Consider the following 19,888-nt stretch of genomic DNA (forward strand, 5'->3'; position numbering starts at 1 on the left):
GGGTATGCAAGGCATGATCAATAATTGGATGAGGGAACAAGGGACTAAAGAGAAGAGGATAGTGTCCAGTTGAATTGGTTCACCGAAGGTGTCACTCTCCCTTGTGTAGCCAGTACAGGAGTGATGACCAGGAGAACTGCAGTGTGGAGGGATTAAAGGACATGAAAGAATAGGGTTAGGTGTTGTAAGGCAGAGGGAAAGATGGAATAATAAAAGATTTTGATAAGATAATTTCAGAGTTCACAAACATGAAAGTAGGACACTTGTTGGTGATTTTAAGATAAAGGGTATCTCTTGGTGTAGCTGAGTTAGAGTGGAGGAGTAGGTCATGGAGAATAAGTAAATTGAGGACCTGAGAAGTTAGATCGATTGAGGGAGTATCAATATGTGTGTAAAGTCCCCTGCTAAGAGGGCTGGAGTTGAGGAGAGAAAGAGTTGAGGAGAAAGGAAGGAGAATGTCCTAGGGGCCAGTAGATAATAGCTATGAGAATCTCAATTGGATGTCAAATATAAATTGAATAAACCTCAAAGAAGAGGTAACTAAGTAAATCAAGGTGGGAGAGGGAGAGTCTGAAAATGGCGACGGGGAAGGAATATTCTGATTCTCTGGCCTCATTCTCTGTGAGAGGAGAAGGGTGAATAAGGCTTGAAAATGCAACCACGGCAGCCAAAGATGTCAAGTCATCCAGAGGGTGTCCATTCTCAGTATCAGAAGAGGATTGAAAGAGTAAGAAAGGAAACAGTTTTAAGATGAAAGCAACTTTGTTACTATCAATAATGAACTCAATTAGAATTGAAGTACAGAAATGCGGTCAAATTCTACCCTTTGTTCCGCTTTTCTTTTTCGTTGCATACCACAAGACCACTAAAGGAGGGCTGTAAATAATGCATTACTCTCCAGATTCCCTGTTAAAACCTAGGATTTAAAACAGCTGGTTTTGACGCAGCCTGGCCGGTTTAGGACAGTAGAGGGACCCCGCGTTTTCAGTCCAAGATAAAAGTCAGGTCACATGGAGGGAGTTTCCGGGTAATCTGTGGAAAGTGTGTCCGGAAGGCCGGAGTTTCCGGAAGGTTGAGGGAGACTTCCAGGCGATCTGGGACTAAGAGAGCTCTGGGGTGTCTCGGTAGCCGAATGGCCCAACAGCTGGTGGTTAAAATCGCGAAGTGTTGAATTTTGGTGGAGAGGCGGAGACTCAGAGTTGGTGCTGTGTGGCAACTCGTGGCTCCTTTGGGCTACTAGCTGCAGCGACAGCAGGGACGGCGGCGGGAGCAGCAGTAGCATTTTCTTTCAGGAGCTCAGCATCAGGCACCGCTGTGCGGGCGCTGAGCTGGCATGCACTGGGCTGGTTCGCTCTGCAGAGCGCGCGCCCAGCGCTCCGCCCTTGTGCGCTCGTGCTCCGGCTCCGGCTCTGGGGGATGAGCGCGGCGGAGAAGTTAAGGTGCTGTAGTGATGCTGCCTTGGGGGAGGGAGAAGCTTTGTAGCCGCTGGACCTTTCTACCTGCGTGGTGAAAACGCTTGGATCCGAGTGATAGGTGAGGAGCAAGGAGTGGAATGGGGGACGGGAGAGAAGGGGCGGGAAACGGAGGGGAGGAAGAGGAAGTCATGGGAGTCAGTTTCAATCAATCAGTTAACGCGTAATTTATCAAGTGCTTGCACGCTGTGGTAGGCGCAGTTTAGGAGCAGAGGATACCAATACAAAAACTGAAACAATCCCTCCTGCTCGAAGGGGAGCTTACTTTCTGATGGAGAGAAACAAGCACGCGCGCGCGCGCACACACACCCCATATCTATTGTAATAGATTAATATTATCTAAGCATGTTTTTATGCTTATATAATTCACCCATCAAGCATTTATTAAGTACCTATTTGTTCCGCTATGCTAATCAGTTAATGATAGCCAATAATGACTTACATTTGTATATGTGCCAGGCACTGTGCTAAGTTCTTTACAATTATCATCCCAATGTATACATGAGTGTACATATGTGTGTGTGTGTAATTTGGTATACCAATTGGTATAATGATTGCTATATAAATACAAATTGGCATTTCTATTTGTGCTGTGTGTATATGCATAGATGTATACATACAGCACAAAAATAAAATCCAGTATATCCATGGTTTGGTACTAGGTAGTTTGAGAGGGAATGCACTAGCAGTTGAGGGGGAAATCAGCAGAGGCTTCACGGAGTATTGTCTGAGTTGAGCAAGAGAGGGATTCTGTGAGGGGGAGCCAAGGAGGGAGTGCATGCCAGATTTGGAGTGCAAAGGAGTGGAGTTTGGAAATGGAGAGTTGTGTGTGAGGAACAGAAAGAATCAATCGAGCGATCGATGGATCAATATTAAACGACTACTGTTTACCAGGCACCAAGTGCTGGGCACTGTGCCAAGAGAGAGCCAGTTTGGCTGGTTTGCAGAGTGTGGGAGGAAAAGTAAATAGTCAGTACCCCTGGAAATATAGATGAGGACAGTTTCAACTAAAGGGCTTAGGGTTAGATTTGCTTGGATGCCTTTCCTCATAGATTCTTAGTCAGAGACTTTATTTTTAAATAGGATTTAGCGATTTTAATCTCTTCAGGAAGCTGCTGAACCTTCCTACTCTATATGCGGTTTCCTCTAATTAGGATGTGACCTCCTTGTGGCCAAGGACTGGCTTTTCGATTTGTATCCTCTGTATCATGCAAAATAGAGCTTAATAAATGCTTTTTAATGCATTCATTTTATCTTGTTAACAAATTACTCCTCCTATATTTTACACCAAGAGTATGCCAGAACATTTCAAATAAGGCTGTAACATGGGGGGCACAATAAGATTCAATTTTTTTAAAAGTTTGGATGCTTTTTATTTTTAATCAATTTTATTTTTCTAATATATTTTATATATCCACCTTCCCCTTCACCATGAGCCTTCCCTTGTAGCACAGAAAAAAACAGACAACAGGAACAGTTAAGCAAAACAAAAAACATATCATTGTCAGGTAACAACTGGAATATTCCACACTTGGAGGATCCTCCCTCCCCCCACAATAGGATATATTTCTAAGTTCCTTATCAGTTTGTTATATAAACAACAGTATTATCTTAGCATGCTGTTTTTAATGCTTTCGTAATTCAGTCAACAGGCATTTATTAAGTGCCTATTGTGTGCCCCTATGATAGCCAGCTAATACATATCTCATAATGACTAACACATATGTTCCAGGCACAGTGCTAAGTTCTTTACAATTATTCTGTCATTTTGTCCTTGAAGCAACCCTGTAAGATAAGTGCTATTATTACCTCTATTTTACAGATGGGAAAACTGAGACAAAAAGGTTATGTGACTTGCCCAGGGTCACACAGCTAGTAGGTATCTGAGGCTGTATTTGAACTCAGGTCTTCTTGACTCAGGGCCTGGTGCCATACCCACCATGTCACCTATGTAGTGACAAAAAAATAAAACATTACCTGCCATCAAGAAGTTTACATTTTGGGGGGGCAGCTAGGTGGTGCAGTGGATAGAGCACTGGCTCTGGATTCAGGAGGACCTGAGTTCAAATCCGGCCTCAGAGCCTTGACACTTATTAGCTGTGTGACCCTGGGCAAGTCACTTAACCCCAATTGCCTCACCAAAAAAAAAAAAAAGTTTACATTTTCTGAGATGGAAACAACATACAGTAGTTATAACATGGAATTTTTAAAGAGTTCATAATAATACTACCTTTCCTCCACACTTCCCCTTCCACCCCCCACATTAGATGGCCAGCTCCTAAACTTTAGTGTAAATTAGCATTTATTTATTTTAAAGTGAGGCAATTGGGGTTAAGTGGCTTGCCCAGGGTCACACAGCTAGTTAGTGTTAAGTGTCTGAGGCTGGATTTAAACTGAGGTCCTCCTGACTCCAGGACTGGTGCTTCCACTAAGCCACCTGGCTGCCCTTAAATTAGCATTTAAAGGGTTGTTTTTTCCTAAATACTTTCCCTATGCTTCATGAATGAATGTTAAGAATCCCTTTAAATTTGTATGAAACAATAGATTTTTTTTCTCCCTTCCAGTCCTACAATCCATGGTCCTTAATCTAAAATTTATCTATCAGGGTCAATAACTCCAAGGGCATTCTCTGTCCTTTTCTCTGCTCAATATCTCTTTCATCAGAACTCTGCAGATTGAAGCATATATTTTTTACTTTATTTTTCTTGTTCTTTAATTTCAATATGGCTAATGTGGAAATATGGTGCTTTTTTTTTAATGTATAAGGTATTTTATTTTTTCTGTTACATGTAAAGATAGTTCTCAACTTTTGTTTATACAGGCTTTACAATTTCAGATTTTTCTCCCTCCCTCCCCTCCCTCCCCCCCTCCCCTAGACAGCAGGTAATCTGATATAGGTTATATCTATATATCTCTATACATATACATATAGATATAGATATATACACACACACATATATATATATATATACACATAATAACATTAATCCTATTTCTGCATTAATCCTGTTACAAGAGAAAAAATCAGAGCAGTGATGCAAAACCTCAAAATAGAAAAAAAAACAACAGCACCCAAAACAAAAGACATAATATGGTTCAATCAGCATCTATACTCCACAGTTCTTTCTTTTTCTTTCTTGGATTTGGAGATCCTCTTCTATCATGAGTTCCCTGAAACTCTTCTGTACCATTGCATTGGTGAGAAGAATATAGTCCATCACAGTAGGTCAACACTCAATGTTGATGATACTGTGTACAATGTTCTTCTGGTTCTGCTCATCTCACTCATCATCAGGTCACGTAAGACGCTCCAGGTTTCTCTGAACTCTTCCTGCTCATCATTTCTTACAGCACAATAGTATTCCATTGTATTCATATACCACAACTTGTCCAGCCATTCCCCAATTGATGGGCACCCCCTCAACTTCCAATTCCTTGCTACCACGTAAAGAGCAGCTATAAAGAAATATGGTGCTTTTTAAAATGGCTTCATATGTATAGCAGGTATGGTATTTCATGCCTTCTCAGTGGGTGGGGGAGAGGGCAGAGGGAAGGAGAGAATTTTGAACTAGAAATAAAAATTATAAATTAAAAAAAAATGTCCTTCATCATTTACTACCTTTCAAAGGCTGGGATATATCAATGAGATGCAGTTAAAGGTTTGGTGGCCTTATCCACAAATAACCAACCCCCAGGTATTTGGGTTTTTTCTTCCAATTCTCACATGAAACCGCTTTTGACTAAATATTGGGAAAGCCTAGTGCTCTTTTCCCCTTAACTCAAGAAATCTGCATTTGAATTTTAGGAGTCATTTAGATTTTTAAAAACCTGCTCAGAGGAGGTAGTTCATGGCCTCATTCCTTCACCATCAGTGGTTTATCTTTTGGCTATGAGGCCTTGGAGAAACCAAAGGGTCTTGTTGATTCCTCTGACAGCTTTCATTGAGTACAGGCTGTATTCAAAGTACTGGTGGGGGGGGCAGCTAGGTGGCGCAGTGGATGGAGCACCAGCCCTGGAGTCAGGAGGACCTGAGTTCAAATCCGACCTCAGACACTTAACACTTACTAGCTGTGTGACCCTGGGCAAGTCACTTAACCCCAATTGCCTCACTAAAAAAAAAAAGTACTGGTGGGATCCCATCTCAAAGAGGACACTGTTCCTGCAAAGAAGAATCCACAATTATAAAGGGAAACTGGCCCTACCTGAGGAAGAAGAATTGAAAACTTTCTTGGCATAGGCTACTGGAATTTGGCATGTGCTAAATACCAAGATATGGCCATGAAGAGGCTCTATGGAGACGCTCATGAGAACAGCATTCCATGATTACAATATTGAATAGGATGTGCTCCTTGAAGACTTGTGGCCTGTATTTTTGTGCAGGAGGTAGCCTGAGAGTTTCTTTGGGATGCTACATGGTGAAGTCCTTTAGGTTAAGTTGTCCACTTAGCAAGAAGAGGATGGAAACAAAAAACCAAACAAACCCCAACTATCTAAAGAGATTGGAATTACCTTGGACAAAAACTTTTTATTTTTGGTGGGACAATAAGGGTTAAGTGACTTGCCCAGGGTCACACAGCTAGTAAATGTCAAGTGTCTGAGGTCGGATTTGAACTCAGGTCCTCCTGAATCCAGGGCCAGTGCTTTATCCACTGCACCACCTAGGTAAAGAGATTGGAGACGATACAAGGGAAGGTGGTGATAAGATGATTAAGTGTGTTGGGATTAAGCCATGGTAGACATGTTTTGTTTTGTTTTTTGTAACAAGTTAAAAACATTTATTTAAAATACAATTTGTAAAATGCTTAATCTGCTGAATTGGGGAGGAGAGGGGTGGGAGTTCAGGGAGCTGTCCAGCAGAGCGGAGCTGCAGGATATCTGGCATCTCTCGCCCTTCCCCTACTCTTCTTCCTTGAACACACCAGAGGGAAACTTGGTCCCACCCCCACCCTGCGGGGGGGGGGGGGGGGGGGGGGAGAACATAACAACAAAGAACAAGATTCCAAGAGCTCTCCCTCAAGCCTGTGGGCCAAGAGTGGCCAGTGTGCCCCCACCTATCTAGTCTCGACAAGAAGGCTTCTCCATAGAAGGGTGGCCTGGGCTTAGGGGGTATAGCCTCCTGTAGGTGGGGAACACCCTGATTGACCGAGTTGAGATGGGCTGGTCACCACCCCCAGCTCCTTTGGTTAGCTAGGTTGATGTGGGAAAAGTGGCTCATAGGAAGCTGTTAAGACAGAGGTCAGGGGCCTGGCCCATGGGGTCAGAGAGCTGGAGGAGAGGATGTTACTGTGGACAGGTAGCTAAAGGGGTAGCAGCCTCAGGTTACTGCCCTCCACTCCCATCCCAGATTTCCTAAACCAGAGACCACAGCTCACTTAAAAAATAAAAATAAAATAAACAATAAAACTGAACCAAAGGAAATACACTTAGGAAAAATGTAGACAACCACAGAAAATGCAGCTATGTGGTGCATCGTGGTTAGAGTGCTGGACCTGAAGTCAGGAAGAATCATCTTCCTGAGTTCAAAACTGGCCTAAGACACTTACTAGTTGTGTGACCCTGGACAAGTCACTTCACCCTGTTTGCCTCAGTTCCTCATCTGTAAAATGAGAAGGAAACAGCAAACCACTCTAGTATCTTTGCCAGGAAAACCCCAAATGAGAGTATGAAGAATTAGACACAAGTGAAAAATAACTTAACAACAAAGACACACTGATGGGATCAGTGGTACCTTTTGGATCTGCTGTTATTTTTCTAAATTTTATTTTATTTTTCAATTAGCAAGCATTTTGTCTTCTCCCTAACATTCCCCTAATTTAAAAGAAAAGAAAAACAAAACTTCTTGTAAGAAACATGCATAGGTAAACAAAACAAAATCCTACATTATACATGGGCAAAAGCCTCATTCTATATCTTGAATCTTTTATCTGTCAGGAAGTGGGTAGCAAGCTTCATCAATAGTACCATGAAGGGGCGGCTAGGTGGCGCAGTGGATAGAGCACCGTCCCTGGAGTCAGGAGTACCTGAGTTCAAATCTGGCCTCAGACACTTAACACTTACTAGCTGTGTGACCCTGAGCAAGTCACTTAACCCCAATTGCCTCACTAAAAAAAAAAATAGTACCATGGAATCATGGTTGGTCATTTCATTGATCAGAATTAAGTTTTTAAAAGGTGTTTACAATGTTGTTTTTATCATATACATTTAATTATATGTTGTTTATAACATTGTTTTTATGGTATACATTTTTCTTCTTTTTCTGTTCAATTTGCTCTGCATTAGTTCATATAGGTCTTCCTAAGTTTCTCTGAATCCATCCCTTTCACCATTTCTTCTAACATAGAAGTAATCTATTATCTTCATATATTACACTTTGTTTAGACATTCACTATTGATGGGCCCTCTCTTAGTTTCTAATTCTTTGTGATATAAAAGAGTTACTAAAAATATTTTTCTATATATGACTTCTTTTCCTCTTTCTTTGGCCTTTTTAAGGGGCATAGACCCTTAAACAGTGGTATCATTGTTGAGTGACTTTTGGTGCACAGTTCCAAATGATATGCTAATATTTTGGAAATTCAAGCTGGATAAAAATAGAAACGAGCCCTGATAGTTTGCCAGAGTTGATAAAATCTATCAAGTATCTAAATCAAGTCTTCAAGGAAAACATGTTCACACAGGTCCTACATGAAAGGGTGGTGACCTAGCAGGCCACAGCTCCCTTACTCAAATCTACTTGAAATAGTAAAATGGGAATTTCAGAACAGAAAGCACCGATGTTTGAGATCCCCGCCCCCCCCCCCAAGCAAACATCTGTTATAGATGTAGGATAGACTTAGACAACTGTTTAGACAAGATACATACAAAGTGTAGTCTCATCTTCCTGTGTTAAAATCCAGCCTCAGACACTTACTAGCTGTATGACCCTGGGCAAGTCATTTAACCCTATTTGACTCAGTTTCCTCATCTGTAAATGAGCTGGAGAAGAAAATGACAAACCATTCCAGTATCTGTGCCAAGAAAAGCCCAAATGGACTCACAAAGAGTGACCTGGCTAAAAAAATGTCTGAACACATGGTGAACAAGTCCCCTTCCCCCTCCCACTTAACAAAGGCTAAAGAAAATGGACATTCCCTCATTTGTAGCAGAACAGAAAAAGAGGGTTGTAAATGAAACTGAAGATGTAATAACAATAGTAATAATGATAGTTAGCATTTACACAGTTCTTTAAGGTTTGCAAAGAGTTATACAAATATCTCATTTTATCCCCACAACATCCCTAGGAAGTAGATACTATTCTTGTGTCCATTTCACAGATGAGGAAACTGACAGAGATTAATTGACTTGTAAAGGTTATTTGCACAGTACCTGGCACAGAGTAGGCACTATATAAATGTTAACTTATTGTTATCATTATTTCATATTGTTAATTTATTGCTCCTGTTACTACTACTACTACCACCACCACCACTACCAGTGGTCATGCGGCTAGAAAGTGTCTGAGGTTACATTTGAATTTAGGTCTTCTTGACTCCAGATCTAGCACTTTATCTGCTGTGCAGGCTAGTTGCTTCTGTTATTTATAGCTTGGTTTTCTTTAAAAGTACGTAATGGGGCAGCTAGGTGGCGCTCTATCCACTGATAGAGCACTGGCCCTGGATTCAGGAGTACCTGGGTTCAAATCCGGCCTCAGACACTTAACACTTACTAGCTGTGTGACCCTGGGCAAGTCACTTAACCCCAATTGCCTCACTAAAAGAAGAAAAAAGTATGTAATAAATTCAATCTTTAGCATCCAAAGTCATCCTACTTGTCTGAGCTTCTTTCTGCCTTCTGTGTTCTTCTCTGCATTAAAAAAATGCCTCAAGGATATACTTTTTCTTCTCCCCTATCCTTATCTCCCCTTGCCCTCCCACATCTCCTTATTGGGGGGAGGGGAGGAGGAGGGCCTTTATAACAAATATTCATATTCAAGCAAAACAAATTCTTATGTTAGCTCTGTCCTCAAATGTATGTCTCATTCTGCTACTTGAACCATCACCTCTTTGTCAAAAAAGCATGCTTCATCATACATCATGAAATGATCAGTGTTCTCAAGACTTTCAATGCTGTTTTTCTGTATGATGGTGTTATTGTCTAGATTATTTGCTTGGTTCTGCTCTCTTCCCTCTGCATCAGATCCCTGCTTCAGGTCTTCCCAGGTTTCTCTGAAACCATCCATTTCACCATTTCTTATGATACAATAATATTCCAATACAATCATTTGCTATTACCAACAAATCATTAGCCATAGTTTCCAGTTCTTTGCTAATACAAGAAGAGCTGCTATAAATTGTTTTATACATAAGGATCCTTTTACATGGAGTACAAGGAGAGAACATTGGGAATATTTTTTTTTCTGGACCCTGAATTGCTACGGTATATATCCATCAGGGAAAGAATACAAAGCCCTGTTTCAGTGGGGGTTGGTGGGGGGGGGAGTAGGGGTTGAAGAAAAACAAGACTTCTTTAAGGCTTCTGTTCCACTGAAGGTAGGAGTTAGAGTAATCTAATTATACTATGACTAGTATATGAAGTCAAGGAGAGCCACAACTGGGACTAATATAAGCATCCAACAGCCAAAACAACTCTTCTGGGCACAGCCCCATCCAGCAAAAGTGGCAATGCAGTGGATTTGCCAACTAAGGCTTCAGGACTATATGGTAATGCCCCTGTGTGACCCAAATCTTCATAGATCCCTTGTGAGAGTTAGAAAAGGACTTTAGAAATCATTGACTTTCACATTTTATCCATAAAGAATCTAAGGTGTGTGTGTATGTGGGGTTGTGGGGGAGAGTGACTTGCAGGTTGGTCTCTCAGGCACAGCCTAGGACCTAGCTGAAGGCTATTGTGATTCACCTGTACAAAGATGGCAGTTATAAAGGGAAGGCAGGTGGCAGCAGACTACCCATCTGTTCTTTTTATTTTTTTTTTATTTTTTGGTGAGGCAGTTGGGCTTAAGTGACTTGCCCAGAGTCACACAGCTAGTAAGTGTTAAGTGTCTGAGGTCGGATTTGAGCTCAGGTCCTCCTGAATCCAGGGCCGGTGCTCTATCCACTTCGCCACCTAGCCGCGGCGCCCCCCCCCCCATTCTGTTCTTGATAGAAATTTGCCCAGGCATTGCCTGGGAGTTTGAGCAAGTAGAAGATGTATATTTGTGACCTTTGGGACCTGGCGCCTTTATGCCTTGGGCATTTCTGACCAAAGGGAAAAAAAAGACTGGATCTAATGGTCACAACAGATGAATAAATTATTTTGAATTCTGTGTGGGTTCCGACCTCAAAAGCTATTTTGAGATCCATTTTTTTTCTATTGTTTATAGGCAGCTAGAGGGCTGGACTTGGAAGTCAGAAGAACCCAAGTTCAAATCCAATCTCAGAGGCTCAATAACTGTGTGACCCAGACAAGCTACTTAAACTCTTGTTAGCTTCAGTTTCTTCATCTGTAACATGGAGATAATAATAACATCTACCCCACAGGGGTGCGTGAGGGCCAAGTGAAATAACGTAGGCAGCAAGGCGCTTTGTAAGCCTTAAAGCGCTCTATTAATGGCAACTCTTAAAATTATTATTTCCCGTGGCAGCTTTAAAGCCCATGAAGCAGCAGTATTTTCCATTTATCCTCTCATGACAAGGAAACGATACAAACCTGACCACACTACTATATCTTGGTTCGTTTTTGTCTTTTAGGAAAGCATGGAAGAGAACAACATGGAAAAGAAATTGCTGGGGAGTAAAAAAGGCCCTTCCCAAAGAGAAATCCCTATCCCGCCAGCTGCGCTGCTACTGTTTGTGATGGTCTTCATGAACATTGTCCTCTATCTCTACCTCGATCATGTTTTCGTTTCTCCTCTGCCCTCTGGTGTGGAATCTCGTCGCTGTCCCTTTGGTACCTTCCGTATGGGACAGATGAAAAATTGCTCCCCTTGGCTCTCTTGTGAATCCCTGAGAACAGAAGTCAGGAAGCTGAAACGTGTTGGGGAAGGAGCTGTTAAAAGGGTGAGTTCCATTCTCAGGATGGGACTGTTATTTTCAAAATTGAATGTAAGCTCCTTGAGGGCAGCAAACTGATTTTTGTCTTTTCATTCCCCGCACCCCGCACGACAGGCTATGCCACGCAGTAGGTGCTTAAAAGCTGTTTGTTGAATGAATTGCTGACCAAAGCGACTGGTTAGTCCGGCTTTAGCAGTGAGCTGGGAACCAGGGGCAAACCCAGAAAAGTGAACATTGGTGGAAGGTCCTTTTGAACACCAAGAGAATTTCAAATAGGAGTGGCAGAGATTTAACCGAGAGCAGGCTGGGGAAGTTTGCCAGAGGCCTTTTTTAGACCAAGGTGTGTCTTCCTTCCGATTGGCCTGACAGTACATCCTTGGGACCTCCCCTGGCAATTCCGATTGGTGGATATTTTAATGAGGAGGTAGACCAAGAATTTTCATCTCCTCCCTATCTTTGGGAGGAGGGAAGGCAGTGGGCTAGCCCTCACGTGTGGCCAGTCACTCCCCTCTTTGACTACTAAGGAATTCGTGTTGCTAACTATCTTACCCAGAAAAACACAAGCCGTCTTAATAAAGTTTTTACGGTCCTGTTTTACCCGTTCACCCCAAACTTTAATGAAGGGAGCAAGGCATGTCAGTCTTTTTGAGTCCATTTGGGATATTCTTAGCAAAGATACTGGAGTAACCGGTTTGTCATTTCTTTCTCACTTTACAGATAGGGAAACAAATTGAGGCAAATGGGGTTAAGTGACTTGCCCAGGGTCACGCAGCTAATAAGCGTCAGGCCAGATTTGAACTCAGGAAGATGAGTACTTCACCACCATGGCTCGTACTCCTTGGGGGCAGATTTAACTCAAACTGGTCCAGTTTATAGATTAAACAAAAGCCTGCATCCCATTTGGGTGGAGTCCAAGCCAAACTAGTTAAGGAGAATGGGGTGGGGCTGGGGGTGTAGGAGTGATCATAGTGCTCTTCTGAGACTGTCTGGCCTTTTCTATGGTGGAGTATGGACAAAAATAGGAGGAAAAAGGACGGATCACAAATTAATAATTGTATATAATTATATAATGGTGTAATGTTAATCTCCCTCAAAACTATAACCCTTGCCCAGAGTAGAAACACACTGTTTGTCTTCAGAGAGATATGTGGCCCACAGTGGCAAAGCCAAATTTCATCCAAAGCAGCAAAGATCTAGGTGTTAAAACTGGTTCTTTATCTCAAGTCAGGAAAATCAGACGAGACAAACAATAATAATAATAATAGATTAAGTTGCAGTAGATTTTTCAGGGACTAGTTAGAAATCTTGTAGTGTGGCAGGTTACCATTTTGTCCATTACTTTTTTTTCCTTCAGATTTCTTTTTTTCTTTAAAAAAAAAAAGGGGTTTTTTTTGGGGGGGGGGAATGGGTGTATTGGCGCTGTAAACCAAAGCAAAAGTTCTCTTAATGGAATTTAGATCTCTCTGTTCCCAAAGGGGAGGACCAGAGAATGCAAAGGACAGTTCTTGAGATTTAAATCCCCTTCTTCCTAAATAAGAAGGAAATCAGAGAAAGATAATATCTGTAAAAATTAAAGGAAAGATTTTATAAGAAGGGAAGAAAATCTAACATGATCATGAGTACCACCAGTCTATTGCCAACTAGGATGCCATGCAATAGATTTTTTTTTTTGCAACAAACATTTTTTCAACATTCATTTTCATAAGATTTAGAGTTCCAAATTTTTCTCCCTCCCTCCCTTTCCTCCCTGCTCCACCAAGATAGCAACCAGGTTATATATGTACAATCCACAAGTGCTCTTTTCATCAGTTCTTTCTGTGGGGGTGGATAGTAAGCTTCCTCATTAGTCCCTTGGGGTTGTCTTGGATCATTGCACTGCTGAGAATAGTTAAGTCATTCACAATTGCTCATTGAACAATACTGCTGTCACTATGCACAAAGTGCTCCCAGATCCATGCAATAGATTTTGAGGGTTTATGTGGTAGTGGTTGTCCTTTGTTTTTGAAGAGGCCTAAAATGACATCACTGTGTTAGAGTCAATTTACAGTGTGTCCAGTTAGTTGATCAGACCAATACGAGCTCAGAAGGCTCTACTGCAGGTCGGGCACAAATAATTCATGTGAAACATTTGTGTTGGATTCTCTAAATTTGTACATCTCCTGTCTCTTTTGAGCTGCTTCAGTTCTGTTTTGTTCATTGAGCACAGTTCCTTCTCTTATGAGGGCAAGTCATTCAGGGTGGTCCTGGGCCAGTGTCTCCCATGTCACACAATCAATTCCTAAATTCTTTTTAAAATTTTCTTTTTTTTCCTTTTTTTCCTTTCTTTTTTCTTTTCAAAGTTCTTAAAAGAGACCTTGAGAGTGTCCTTGTATTGTTTTTTTCTGACCACTGTGTGAGGCCTCCAGTGCTTCTCAGGGTTTAAATACAGTTTAAACAAAGGCAGGTAAGGAATTTGAAGGAAAGGTACGTTAGAAAGGTAGAGCGTGTGGCCTTTAATACACAAATCAGAAGGCATTCTTGGTGATTTGCAGTTGAGTTCAAGGCTTGCTTTAGGAGATCTCTTCAAAAAGGATTATTTGGGGGGGGGAGGGGCGCCTAGGTGGCACAGTGGATAAAGCACCGGCCCTGGATTCAGGAGGACCTGAGTTCAAATCCGGCCTCAGACACTTGACACTTACTAGCTGTGTGACCCTGGGCAAGTCACTTAACCCCCATTGCCCCGCAACCCCCCCCCAAAAAAAACCAAACCAAAACAAAACAAAAAGGATTATTTCAAAGTTTGTGAATCGCTGAAGATAAGGTCCTTATCCATAGTCACATATCCTGCAGTCAGATAAGTGTTTGATTGGCTTCATAGTTACTGACCTGCAAGTCCAGCTGTGTTTACTCTCCATCACACAAGGATTGCTGGTGTGTTAGCCAGTGAAGCCAGTGCTCATACAGTCATTCTAGTCATATGGATAATTGATCAGCTCAAGCTAATCAAGGTACCCATTTTCACAGCACACACCTCTAATCCCTGCTTTCAGGGACACTGAGACCAGTGGGTTGCTAGAGCTCAGGAGTTCTGAGTTGCAATAGGCTCAGCCAGTCTAGTGTTCATACTAAGTCTGACACTGATTTGGTAAGCCCCTGGGGCAGGGGAGAGGGGTGGGAACCAGGCTGTCTAAGGAGGAACTACAGTCACAGGGGAGACCCAGGCTTGAAATGTCCAGTCACTTTTTAGTTGTGTCTGCCTCTTCATGACCCCATTTGGGGTTTTCTTGGCCATTTCCTTCTCCAGCTCATTTTACAGATGAGGAAACAGGGTTAAATGACTTGGCCAGGTCACACAGCTAATTTCTGGGGTCAAATTTGAACTCGGGTCCTTTAGGCCCAACACTCTATTCACTTTGCCACCTAGTTGCCCCAGACTTGAAATAGTAGTGGGATTGGGTCTGGGATTGGCTACTATGCTTCCAGCCCAGGTGAAATAGGGAGACCCAGTGTCGAAAAAAAAAGTTCTTAATCAAAATCTAATTTTTGGATATTCTGTACTTGATAACACCAGCAAATAGGAGAATTTTCATTTACTGTTTACATTTAAAGAAAAAAAATCCTAAAGTATTTTATGATAAAATAAATAAAAAATTGAATTGGATTTATTTTAATTTAACCAACATTTTTAAGTGCTTACTGTATGAAGCATGGGTCATTAGGAGCAGTGAATTCCATGATCAATTGATTTTTTAAAAAAGATTCTTGTGTTTTGTTTTGTTTTGTTTGTGGGGCAATGAGGGTTAAGTGACTTGCCCAGGGTCGCATAGCTAGTAAGCGTCAAGTGTAGTCCCATTTGAACTCAGGTCCTCCTGAATCCAGGGCTGGTGCTCTATCCACTGCACCACCTAGCTGCGCCTCTCACCAATTGATTTTTTGGGGGTTTTTTTGGTGAGGCAATTGAGGTTAAGTGACTTGCCCAGGGTCACACAACTAGTAAGTGTCAAGTGTCTGAGGTCAGATTTGAACTCAGGTACTCCTGAATCCACTGCGCCATCTAGCTGCCCCTCACCAATTGATTTTTATTTAAAAGATCCCTTGTCCTCAAGGAGCTTACATTTTTCAGTGGGGAAATGCAGCCTGTAAATGGAGAAGTAAACAAAATAATTAACGACAACCTGAGCAAAAGAGAATGTGAAAGAGGAAAGAAAGAAGGTGAGAAGTCACAGAATTCTATACAGGACTGCCTCGGATTTTCCTGGAACAGGCTTCCTGTTTCTGTTTTAGGATGTCACTCTTGCCTATCCTCAATGCCCCAGAGAAAGAAGCTCAGGCACAGATACTTGTACGGGTATACCCAGGTGTACACAGGTGTGTGCACCAAGGGTTAGCCCTAGGAAAATCAAAAGGATGCCTTAAGGATCTTTCTTTCTTTGTTTTTTTTGGTGGGGCAATGAAGGTTAAGTGACTTGCCCAGGGTCACACAGCTAGTAAGTGTCAAGTGTCTGAGGCTGGATTTGAACTCAGGTCCTCTCGAATCCATGGCCAGTGTTTTATCCACTGTGACACCTAGCTGCCCCTGCTTAAGGATCTTTCTTAGCCCTAAGATCTATCTATGTAAATTTTCAGAGAGAGCTTGTGATCTACAACCATGTATTTTTTCAGGTGGGTTTTTTTTTGGGGGGGGAGGGGACAATTGGGGTTAAGTGACTTGCCCAGGGTCACATAGTAAGTGTCAAGTGTCTGAGGCCAGATTTGAACTCAGATCCTCCTGACTCCAGGGCCGGTGCTCTATCCACTGTGCCACCTAGCTGCCCCGGGTTTAAAATTTTTTATTGAGGTGTAATATACAGGTTTTTAAAAGAAATGAATCATTTGGAGTTTTATGATAATAGTTTCCATAGTCCATCAGTAAATATTTATGAAACAGACACCTGCTGTCAGCCAGTCACTAACTACACTAAGCACTGGGGATATAAGGAAAGGCAAAAACACAGTCCCTGCTCCATGAGAAGCTCACACATTTGAATGCTTATTTTTGTTACTGGTGACTAAGTTTAGAATAAAAACAGTGACAGGACCAAAAAAGAATCAAACCCAAAGCGGAGATCCTTTCTAAAAGATCCTTTATTTAAACCAAGAGAAATACTACTGCTGTTGCTGCTGCTGCTACCACTCCCACTCCTACTACCTACTACTAGTAGCAATAATCATAAAACAGTGAAAAAGTACATTAATATGACTTCATGATTTCCAAAACACTTTTTCTCTTAAGTCCCTTATGAGTTAGAGCACCAGGCCTGGAGTCAGGAAGACCTGAGTTCAAATCCAGCCTCAAGACACTTGCTTAGCTGTGTGACTCTGGGCAAGTCACTTAACCTCTGTTTGCCTCAGTTTCTTCATCTGTAAAATGGGGATAATAATAGTGCTTACCTCCCATAGTTGTAGTGAGGATCAAATGAGAGAATAATTGTGAAACTCTTAGTATAGCACTAGGCACATTGTAGATACTATATAAATGTTTTATTATTCAAATGGAGGTAACACTGTCTCCCATGGTTGTTGTGAGGATCAAATGAGATACTAATTGTCAAATGCTCAGTAGCTAACACATAGTAAGGGCTATATACATGTTATTATTTATTACTATCATTATTGTTGTTACTGTCATTCCCTTTTTAGAGATGAGAAAATAGGCCCAAAAAAGTTCCTCAATCCACCTAGGATCAATCATATAGCTAGATTGTATCAGAAATGGGACTTGAATGCAGGTCTTTGGATTCTTTCCCTGGTGGCAGTGCTACTTTGGAGGGTGAGGGTCTATGCCTCCTTGGTTGGGCTCACCTGCTGCCACCCCATTGGCAAGGGTAGATGTGGGAGTAGAAATATAACCATAAACTTTTAATTTTTTTTTTGTGTGTGGGGCAATGAGAGTTAAGTGACTTGCCCAGGGTCACACAGCTAGTGGGTGTCAGGTGTCTAAGGCCTCATTTGAACTCAGATCCTCCTGAATCCAGGGCCAGTGCTCTATCCACTGTGCCACCTAGCTGCCCCCCACCATAAACTTTTTTTTTTTTTTGGTGAGGCAATTGGGGTTAAGTGACTTGCCCAGGGTCACACAGCTAGTAAGTGTTAAGTGTCTGAGGCTGGATTTGCCACCTAGCTGCCCCCATAAACTTCTTTTTTGTTTTGTTTTTTTGTTTTTTGTTTTTTGCAGGGCAATGAGGGTCAAGTGATTTGCCCAGGGTCACACAGCTAGTAAGTGTCAAGTGTCTGAGGCCAGATTTGAACTCAGGTACTCCTGAATCCAGGGCTGGTGCTTTACCACTGTGCCATCTAGCTGCCCCCCCCCCCCATAAAGTTTTAAAATGAAGATCTGCTTAATAACATCCTAGAGTATATTAAGCACCTAGGAATTTTTTGGGTTTGTTTGTTCGTTTTTCCCAAGGAAATAGAAGATGGGGAAGTAGTCTTTAGACAAAAGAAAACCAGACTCAATAGTACTTCCAGTTAAAAGTTTCTAAAATCACTTACTAGCTGTGTGATGCTGGGCAAGTCACTTAACCCCAATTGCCTTACCAAAAAAAAGTTTCTAAAATCATTTAAAAAATTAAATTGGGGGGGGGGGCGGCTAGGTGGCGCAGTGGATAAAGCACCGGCCTTGGATTCAGGAGTACCTGAGTTCAAATCCGGCCTCAGACACTTGACTTACTAGCTGTGTGACCCTGGGCAAGTCACTTAACCCCCATTGCCCAGCAAAAAAAAAAAAAAATTAAATGGGCTTTTTTTCCCCTCTGAAGAGTCTTCCTCTTGGAATTCTAATTTAGCAGAGCCACAAAATTCAATATGAGTAGTGCCTAAAAGTTTTTTTTAAAGCCTCACAAAGGTCTGATCTTGTATAGTTCATACATCTAATAACCTGCTCTATATGGTAAATATTCCCTTATGTGGCCAACCTGAGCATTTGTACTTAAAAGCCTACATCGTGGGACTGACAGTTAATATGAGCCCTTCAGTGTGGTTTACCTGAGAACCAAGACTTCCTTACAGCTTACTCTGCCACACTTAGAAATTTATGAGCGGTATTTCTGTATCCCATTGCCTGCTCCATACCCAGTGAGTGTTGTTTCTCTGCTCACAAACGTGGACAGAGGGTTTCGATCTAATGTTCATCTTTTGCTTGCTTTCAGGTCTTTCTTTCCGAATGGAAGGAACAGAAAGTTGCACTTTCACAGCTCACCAGGCCAGAGATGAAAGAAGATTTCCTCCATGGCCTGAAGATGCTGAAATCCTTACAAAGTGAACACACAGTCCTGCTGCTTGGCTATTGTGAAGAGGATGGCACTCTGCTCACTGAATATCATCCCCTGGGTACTTTGAAGACCCTGGAAGAAGCATTAAACCTACCTAAATATCAAAGCCTGAACACCTGGCATCACAGATTGAAACTGGCGATTAACTACATAAATATCATTAACTATTTACACACTAGTCCCCTGGGTACTTTGGTGATGTGTGACTCAAATGACTTAGACAAAGTGCTTTCTCAGTACTTGTTGACGAGCAGTTTTAATATCGTGGCAAATGACCTAGATGCCTTGCCTGTTGTCGACAAGAGCAACGGGTCCCTGATCAAATGTGGCCACAGGGAACTCCTGGGGGAATTTGTAGCCCCTGAGCAACTGTGGCCTTTTGGACAGGAAAAACCATTTGATGATGAGCATATGCCGCCATATGACGAGAAGACAGATATCTGGAAAATACCTGATGTCTCCAGTTTTCTTTTGGGGCACGTGGAAGGGAGTGATGTTGTCAGATTCCATTTGTTTGAGATCCACCAGGCATGTAAGAAGAAGAATCCAGATGAAAGGCCTTCAGCCCAGGTGGTCCTAGACACTTACCAAAGGGTTTTAAATTCTCTTAGAGACACAGTCATACCCGGGGTAAGAGAAATGTTGTGAAAACCAGATTAATCAGTAAGAGTCAGGCCCTGTGATTTAATGGAAAAATACAAGCTGCTTTTCTCAGCTGACGTTTTGTGTCTTTGTTGTGGTTTTCTTCAGCTGCACCCAGAGAGTCCATTTCAGTCATCTCCTTCTAACCACTGATCTGAAACCTGGTAAAATTTGGGAGGGGGGTGGTGAGGGGACATATATGCATGGAAGACCTGGAAAGGACACTGCATTTAGAGTCAGAGCTCCTAGTTTCTCAGGTTCAAATTCTGGCTCTGCCACTTACCAGCTTTGTGATATTAGTTGGGTAAGTCATGTAATCTCTTCTGGACCTGTTTCCTTATCTGTAAAATGAAGAGGTTGGCCAAGATGACCTCTGTAAGATCTGTTTTCTGTTCCAAATTTGTGATCTTTGGATCCTGTTTTAATTTAATGTTTTAAAAAAATAATATTTAATTAT

General features: G+C 41.9%; 1 protein-coding gene across 1 annotated transcript; it reads left to right on the forward strand.

Annotated features, from left to right (window-relative positions):
• The first annotated feature begins 1,028 nt into the window (after positions 1–1,028).
• Positions 1,029–19,508, forward strand: POMK (protein O-mannose kinase). Its single transcript, XM_043981003.1, has 3 exons — positions 1,029–1,533; positions 11,198–11,506; positions 18,667–19,508. The coding sequence occupies exons 2-3, from the start codon at positions 11,204–11,206 to the stop codon at positions 19,435–19,437; spliced, it is 1,074 nt and encodes a 357-aa protein (XP_043836938.1). The 5' UTR covers positions 1,029–1,533; positions 11,198–11,203; the 3' UTR covers positions 19,438–19,508.
• The last annotated feature ends 380 nt before the right edge of the window (positions 19,509–19,888 follow it).

Source organism: Dromiciops gliroides, chromosome 2, assembly GCF_019393635.1.
Source record: "Dromiciops gliroides isolate mDroGli1 chromosome 2, mDroGli1.pri, whole genome shotgun sequence".
In the NCBI taxonomy this organism is placed as follows: domain Eukaryota; kingdom Metazoa; phylum Chordata; class Mammalia; order Microbiotheria; family Microbiotheriidae; genus Dromiciops; species Dromiciops gliroides.

What these genes read in the sequence shown, in the direction of transcription:
- POMK (XM_043981003.1), top strand. Translation starts at nt 11,204, where the DNA reads ATGGAAGAGAACAACATGGAAAAGAAATTGCTGGGGAGTAAAAAAGGC. An exon ending in GGGAAGGAGCTGTTAAAAGG is followed by an intron (nt 11,507 to 18,666) that starts GTGAGTTCCATT and finishes GCTTGCTTTCAG; the next exon opens with GTCTTTCTTTCCGAATGGAA.